Source organism: Lithobates pipiens, unplaced genomic scaffold (assembly GCF_037356315.1).
Source record: "Lithobates pipiens isolate NorthernLeopardFrog02 unplaced genomic scaffold, aLitPip1_a1.2 Scaffold_8, whole genome shotgun sequence".
NCBI lineage: Eukaryota > Metazoa > Chordata > Amphibia > Anura > Ranidae > Lithobates > Lithobates pipiens.
The window spans coordinates 499310945-499319516 of NW_027507903.1; the positions used below are offsets into that span (position 1 = coordinate 499310945).

General features: G+C 41.3%; 1 protein-coding gene across 1 annotated transcript in view; it reads right to left on the bottom strand.

Moving 5' to 3' along the window:
• The window catches only part of SLC13A4 (solute carrier family 13 member 4), a 107004-nt gene that overhangs the window by 61443 nt on the left and 36989 nt on the right, over nt 1-8572 (bottom strand). Inside the window, exons 4-9 of the mRNA XM_077469207.1 lie at nt 7242-7423; nt 6163-6211; nt 5775-5814; nt 5559-5636; nt 4772-4959; nt 3354-3473 (exon numbers count right to left, since the gene is read on the bottom strand). Coding sequence (XP_077325333.1) covers nt 3354-3473; nt 4772-4959; nt 5559-5636; nt 5775-5814; nt 6163-6211; nt 7242-7423 — 657 coding nt within the window. The remainder of the gene's footprint in view (nt 1-3353; nt 3474-4771; nt 4960-5558; nt 5637-5774; nt 5815-6162; nt 6212-7241; nt 7424-8572) is intronic.

An 8572-nucleotide genomic window follows, 5' to 3' on the forward strand; every position in this document is an offset into this window, starting at 1 on the left:
GCTCTGTGTCCCACAATGTACTATAAGAAAATAGGTTTTTTAAAACAGCTTACCTGTAAAATACTTTTCTTTGTACATCACGGACACAGAGGTCCCTGCCTTCTTTTTGGTATACACGTGTATTGCTTTGCTATAAAACTGAGGTACTCCCAGTAGTGGGAGGGGTTATACAGGGAGTGGACTTCTTGTCTTAGGGTGTGCCACTGTCTATCACCTGAAGGTGGCCTATAACCCACATAGTAACTACTATGGCTCTGCATCCCGTGATGTACTTTAAAGAAAAGGATTTTACAGGTAAGCTGTTTTAAAAATCCTATTTTTATCTGTCATCAGTCCAAACATACCGATAGTGATGAGCTTGGAAATGTATTTACTTGGTTGGGGTGTTCACCTCAAAGATCTCCTAGTCCAAGCTCAGTGGTGAGTTACAATGGGGTGTTCAGTATCTTCGAGTTGAGAGTGGCTTTTCAGGCCTTGAAGGTGTTTGGGCAAAACATCTGTGGCGCTTTAGTTATGCTCCAAATAGACAACAAGGTGGTGGTGTGGTTTCTAATATTTACTGCGAAGGAGGAATGTAGAGTTTTTCACTGGTGATGGAGATATCCAATTCAGGTTTAGGCACAGCAGAACTTGTCTCACCTCATCGCTTCTCACATTCCAGCACCCCCAGATCCTCCTGGTGGATGCTTTATGGTGCAAAGCCTTGGACAGCAAGGAATGACTTCTGCACCTAAGAGCCTTTCAGAGTATCTGCAGAAAATAGGGTTATCAGGTTCTCTACCTGATGGCAACACCTACTAACATGAATTGCAGACGCTTCCTGTTGAGAGTGCTTTTCCAAGCAGTAGAAACAGAGGATGTGCTGTCCCCTGTTGGGTCAGTAAGCCTATCTATTTACAACAATCCCAGTGACCTTTAGGCTTCTCAAGAGGATCTGCAATCATCTAGGTGTGGTAACAATAATTATTCCCCTCTGGCCTTGGAGGCTGTGGTATACTCTCTTGAAGTCTCTGGCCATGGAACCTCCTATTCTCCTTCCTTAGATTTCAAACCTCAAGCAGTAGGGCTAAGTGCTTCATCGAAATCCAGACAAATTACATCTAGTGTCTTGGAGGCTGAGAGGGGAAGACTGGCTTGCTGGGGCTGCTCAGCTTCAGTGTTTGAGATGTAATAGGGCACCTATTATAAACCTCACGTACACTAGGGTGTGGAAAAAATTCACAGAATTTGCAGGTTCTAAAGGATTTGAACCTCTGTTCCCTGCTGTGACATACTGTATATTATGAATTTCCTGCAAGTTGGTCTTGATATGGGTTAAAATTCTAGCACAGTTAGAGTTCAAATCTCAGCCCTGCCCCCACTCCCTGGGATACAGTGACTGTCTCATAATCTGTTGAACCTATTCTTAAAGGCCTGTTCAACAATTTACCCTCCAAGAAGGTTGTTTTTTGCCCCTTGAGATTTATAAATAGCTCTAGACATGTCTCATCCTCACATTTATTCAAGATCAGACTTCCTCAATAAGGATGGTAACACTGAAATAAATATTTCTTACAGCGATCATGTGCAAGAGTAGGAACTCAGATATACAAGCATCAGATTACAAACCACCTTATTTCTGTCATTTTTCAAACATAATTCTCCTTCAGCATCATCCAATGATCTTCAGATCTTTTCATTTGAGTCAGGACATTGTCCTTCCAGCATTTCAAAAGTGAAATATCTGATTCACCACATGCATTGGATGTGGGCAAAATGTTGAAGAAGGTTGGACAATTGGTTCATTAGGCCTGGAGGTGTCAAAAATAGGCACCATGGCTGGTCAAGGTAATCTGGAAGGCTTATATGGCAAACAAAGATGATCCACCAACTAATCTCAGGGCCCACTCTACCAGACAGATTGCTTAATCGTGGGTGGAATTTAGAGATCAGAACTGATCTGCAGGTCAGCACTCTGGTCCCTGATAATTATACTTTCCTGGCCCTTAAGCATAAACGCATTCAAAGACCAGCCACTGCTTTGCTTTGAGTATATTTAGGAGTATATTGCCTTGTGGTGGGTGTTTAATTTATAGTATAGCTAGCCTGTGATTGGGTAGGGGCAGAGCTAAAGCATCAGGCAAGGAAAATATCCAGGTACGTGTTACCTATCAGAGAGATCCTTTATCTGCTTTTCTGTCCAGAAGGACAGAGTCATATTTTTTCAGGCATCATCCAGTGTCACCATCTATTTCCTGGACCAAGATGTCAGCTCAGAGATGACACCATAATGTAAATCATGGTATCTGTACAGTTCTTGGCTGTGTTCACAAATGTCTGACATAGATTAGCTCCTGCTGCGGCCTTGGATTGCCACTTTATGAGGCATGCTCAGATACTGGTGTGGGCTCCTTGAACTCCTTTTCCTACAATACTTTGGGCTCTAACAAATCTCTGAGCTCCTAAAAGCCCCTGGACTCCTGGACACACCCAGGAGGTAAAAGTTGCTCTCTTTCTCCCATTGTTAGGTGCTCAGAGAGAACATGCTTGAAGAGACAGAAGTGACTGGCCTTTGAATTGTTCGCCAGATCCTTATGTTAATCTCAGAGTGTGGGCAGCCAGGCTGGAGCATACAGCTGACTGAGAAAACCTAATAATTGAATAGAGCACTGTAGCAAATGTTTCCAGAGTGCTAAACCTGAAGTGGGGTGGACCTCTGCTCACAGCCGCTTGCTTGTGTGTCCAGATCAGAGACTCCTTCTGCCACTTGCCTGTGGAGTTGATCCTGGGATTCCTCAAGCTGCTCACCAGGATTGCCACACCCAACCTACCATATTGTGAGAGGGACATTGTCATAAGGGAAGCACATGTAGCTGTTTGAAATTTTTGACTTGATTTATTATATTACTCTCACCCCTTGGTAACCTGTCTTTATTGGGTTTTTGTGCTATGCTACCACCTAGTGGTCATTTGGGCATTGCTCCTAGTGGCTCCTGTTTTGCTACATAACTTATTTTTTTCCACTGTTATGTACTGTGTGCATAGATTTTTCAACCCTTTTTGCATTGTTTTCCCTACTCTTATTTATTTTATTTCACATCAAATTAAAACTACTCTTAGTCTGATCATTCGCCTGATCCTGCATTATGTTACAGTGACAATTTGACAGTATGATAACTGGGGGAGAGGAGACTGAGGGAATGCTTGTTATGATAAAAAGTGGAGCTTTTCTGAAAAATGATTCTGTTGCTGTCTATCATGTCAGGAATGTATTCATAGAGACTCCTGAAGTTACTAAAAGTTTGCCTTTAAAGAAAAGCTTCCTTACTCAGTACGCCCCCTATTTGTCATGTTATTTTGTTTAATGTACTCACTTGCATCCCAGGAACAACCAATGCAACCACACCCAGGTCAGCAGAAGCACAGTGATGGTAATGGGCAAACTGAACACAAACCATGTTCCGAAATTGACCACCTCGGCATCCGGGTAGCGACTGCAGATTTATTAATAATATGTGAAAAAGGAAAACAAAGTTAGAAAAATAAAATAATAAAATATTCTCCAATGGTAAACTATATCACTCACGTTGTTTTAATGGTAAGGCTTAGTCAAAAATGTATTTTCCCCCCTATAGACGCAGTCATATCACTTACCTGTAATGAAGTATGTCCCGCATTGTGCAGGCTGCTGCTGTGTGTAGAAATCTTCTCTGCAGGGTGCTTGGTCCTCCTTCTGGCACTGAACTTTCGGCACAACAAAGGGTAATTTGCTTTAGGTCTTCAGGCTGAACTGCATTTAGGAGAGTCCTTTGACCTGCCCCCTCCTCCCCTCTCACTCTTTAAGAAAAGCCTGTGCATTGGAATGTAATATGATCTCTGAATGGTGGAGAGATGGATGAATGACAGGATTCTCTTCTCCTTTCAGGGATCGCCTTACATTTAGTGTAAACAATGCATTGGCTTTTCTCAGGGGATTCAAGGGGAGGAGGTGCAGGTTCCTGGTAGACCTCCTTAAATGCAGCTCAGACCAAAAAGACCCAAAGCTTTTAACAACCGCCATGCTGGAAGTTCAGTGCCAAGAAGAGGACCAGGAACCATATTAAAGCTAAATTCCAGACAATTTTTTTTTTTTAAAGTTTGGGATAGAGAGAGGGGAAAAGTTGAAATTTCATTCAAAGTTATTTCTGTGGTCATAGTGCCAGGTCTTCTTTAATAAAACAAAGAGCAACATACAAAGTGCAGAATCCCATACCAGCCAATCAGACATCAGAAATAAAGTATTTTAAACAATATTGCAGATTTATAGAGAGATATATAATTATATCGTTCTAAATGACAGTTGTGGGATGGCAATTTAATAACATTATTAATACTGATTACATTAAAATAATTGTTTACATGGTGGGCTGAGGGAATGGTACTTCAAATAAGTAATGACATTTATCAAATCTTATTTTTAAATGTGGAGTTTTTGGGTGGGCTTTGGATGTAGTAGGTCTTTGAAAAGATAAAGTAGTTTTTAGGCTTGATGGGCTAAATATAGAGATACCTTTACAGATTTTCAATATTTCACGTATTTGAATAAGGTATAGTATTACCTTTGTTTTATCCAAATGTTGTACTGGTCATGATTGTGTAGATTTGATTAAATAAATATAGGAATTAAAAAAAGTAATAAAGTTTGACTGGATACTTTGCATTCTGCATGTCATCATTACACTTTAAAAAACATCTGGATTTTTAATATTCAGCAATAAAATCTGGGTGGCATTGCTGGCACTGAGATACCTACACCTTGAAGTGCTCCAGGAAGATTAGACTGGTGGAAGTTCCAATAATCGTAGTCAGACCCCCAATGGTGGCAGCGTAGGATACACCGAGAGACAAACACTTGCAGATCATGTGGTCATGTTTGGATCTGTATTTTCCTTGTGCCTTTGGATCTTTGGTCTCAGAGGATGGAAGAACCAAGATTTGGGTCTGTAGAAGGGGATACATTATTGTTTAGAATAGATCTGTCTAGGTGTGAGTACCTTTCCTCACCAGGCACAGACAGAGAAGATATCACTTTCCTCTTGTAGGGCAATTTTTTTTTTCTTGGATTTTCACTGATGTAAAAAATATTTTAACCAAAGTACCAAACATATGAAGCACACTGCAACCCAATTCATTGTTGTGTATGATGTGTACTCTTGCCTTCCAGTGGAATACGGCTCACCTACGGGAATGAGTGGGGCCACTTTTTTCACTGGAAAGGTTGCGTCATTGTCAGGCAGGGCTGCACAATGAAGATCACTGGTACACAGAGGAAGGTAAGAATTTAATATAGCAGCCTGCACTCAGGTGAAATAGAGAATCAACTAAAAGACAAGTTGAACGTATGTCCTTTAAGATATAGTTTAACCCCATATTGACCTCAACCCCTACCTTATAGTGACCAACTGCAGCAGCTGAAAGATAGGAAAGCATGAAGCTCTCCAAATGTTGACAAAGAATAAGTCCCAGCATGCTTTCCTGCATAATATGGTGAAGCAGTTGAGCCACCGATAATTATCAAACATTATAGGAACAAGATTTACCTGTGGGATGGACTGTCCATTAGTGGCAGGCTTAACAAAGGTCATTGGATTGGCAATCATATGGACCCCATTGAGATTCTGCCGATAAAAGTCAAACCGTTAAAAGGAGAAGTTAAAATAACTCTTACCTCTTGAGATTAACTACTCTCAATTTTTAAATTCCATCTGTCTCTAAAACATTAGCAATATTTCTATCTAGGGTACAGATGCTTTTACCTTGCTCTGGATGAGTTTACTCAGGTCCTTGGCTGTTGCCCTAGAAGAAAAAAAATGTTTTATCAAAAGAGACGCTGGGGGTTATTTACGAAAGGAAAGTCCACTTTGTACTACAAGTGCACTTAGAAGTGCAGTCACTGTAAAACCGAGGGGAACATGCAAGGAAAATAAAAAAACAGGTATTTTAGCTTGCACATGATTGGATGATAAAATCATCAGCGCTTCCCCTCATTTCAGATCCACCCCTCAGATCTACAGAGACTGCACTTCCAAGTGCACTTGTAGTGCAAAGTGGATTTGCCTTTAGTAAATAACCCCCTCTGTCTCTCATTCACAGTGGCTGGATACATTTTAAACACTCATATACAAATAAATACTGTATGCTTACTCTTCATTGATGAATATAAGTTCAATAGAAGGCTGGTTCTGCTTTCCACCTACAATGAATGAAAAAGAAGAAAGTTCAAGAAAGTTTGCACATCAGATAAAGCTTAACGAAAAATCTTAATGATAATACTTGTAATTACTGCTAAACATATTAATTATTACATATCTGATAACTTAATATTGTGTGTTAGAGCAATGCAGTCTTCACTACAGCTAAAATGTCCCTGCTATTTTATTGACCTCTGCAATGGCTTGTGTTTTCCACCTTCTCTCTGTTCTAGCTCAGCAGCTTCTGCAAGGCTCTTCTGCATTTGACACTTCCAAGAGTGTTGGACCCTTGTGTCCTCTGCTGCATGCTGTGGTTCCAGCCTTTGACCCAGTGCCTGGCCAAGGAGTGGACAGTAGAGGCAGCGGCTGTGGATGCTTCAGCAAGAAGGGGGCACACAAAGAGCAGGACATACTAACATATGCTACTAAGGTTGTGTACAGCTCATGAGGTGGGGAAACACTTTGGCCTTTTTTGCCTTGGGCTATAAACAACCATGTCCCCGCACTGCTCCAACCCCTACATCACTACAGAGCACAGTAGTGATATAGGGGTTGGATGAATCCACTACACACGACAGGGGATAAAGGAATCGGGGATTCTCAGAATTGTCAATTGCAGAAGACTCTGGCAGAAGCTGCAGTGTTAAAAAGGAGGGGATTTAGGACACTATGGAAGTATAGGAGCCCTTCTCTTGCAGGAAACTTTCAGCAAGATTTTTTTTGTAACCTGACAGGGCCACTTTAACAACTTTGTTTCCCTATACACATAGAGGCTCTTGTTCCCATCGCAACCAAAAAACAAGGTTTCAGACGTTCTTGTTGCGATAAGCGAACTGCAGATGCAGCTACGTCTACAGAATGCTGTGCCTATGCCAGCTGAGGCCTGTAACTGATAATGCTGCAGTCCATAGATGCAGCTGTGTCTACAAAAATAACATGGGAAAACGTGAACATTTACATTTGAAGGATAGTTCAAGGGCCTGCACAAAGGAAAAAAAGCCATCACTTGCTGTGAAAGTAGAAGAGACCTACTTTTTTGTTGTCCATTTTCAGCTGCAGACGAGCCATTGGCCACTGTCCCCTCATGTTCATCTTCAGCGCTTGTCAGCTGCTGCAGAACTGCGTCCGCTATTGGCATCACCATGGCGGTGGATGAAGTATTGGAGAGCCACATAGAGAGAAGAGCAGTGCAGCACATGAAACACATCAAGAGCCTGTGCAGGACATAAAAATCAATGCGTTAGTACTGTAATGTGGCTTTATTACTGTTCTAGCACTGCAATATACTACCCCTGGGCCCTAAATCCCCAATTACTGATACAACATTTACTGTACATTATATTTTGTCAATGTTACAAGTTTTACTTTGTAGCCTGTAGGGGTCACTGTGCTGCCAATATATATATGAATAGAGCTGGGAATAAAATGCTCAATATATCAGTATCTTAAATATACTCATACTGTTTTATTTCACAATCACTCATCAAGGAAGGTGGCATAACGCCAACACAGTGCCAGCTTTCAAGTGAAGGCTTGTGCCTTGTACACACGACCGGACTTTCCGGCAAACTATGTCCGACGGGATCAGTCCATCGGACAATCCGATCATGTGTCGGCTAATCCGATCGTTTTTCGTTATAAAAATCAGACGGACTTAGAAATAGAACATGTTTCAAATCTGTCTGACAGACTTAATTCCTATCGGGAAAACTGTTAGTCTGTATGCTGGTCCAACGGACCAAATACGACACAAGGGAAGCTATTGGCTACTGGCTATTGAACTTCCTTTTTTAGTCCCGTCTTACGTCATCACGGTCAAAACGGACTTTCGAACGAACTTAGTCCGTTCGTGTGTGGCCAAGTCCGTTCGTTCGGAAGTCCGTCAGAACTCCGCTGAAAAGTCAGTTGGGACCTAGTCTGCTGGAAATTCCAGTCGTGTGTACATGGCATTACTCATGTTTTAAGGAACCCCAGACCCTTAGCAATTCTACCAATAGATTGGGTACAGTGGCTGCCATCTGCTGGTGTGTACTGAATATTTAAAGCTGAAATCCATGCACAAAATCATTTAAATACACTGCTTAACCACTGGACCTCCAGAAGATTTACCCCCACCCCCCCTTCATGACCAGGCATGAACAGACGTGTGACGCAGTACCCAAATAAAATTTCGGTTCCTTTTTCCCCAGAAATAGAGCTTTCTTTTGGTGGTATTGATCACCTCTGCCAACATTTTTGAAATGCTATAAAACATATCCAATAAAAAATGTAGAAAATCGAATTTTTTCATCAATTTAGGTCAATATGTATTCTGCTACATATTTTTGCAAAAAAAAATCCCAATAAGCGTATATTGACTGGTT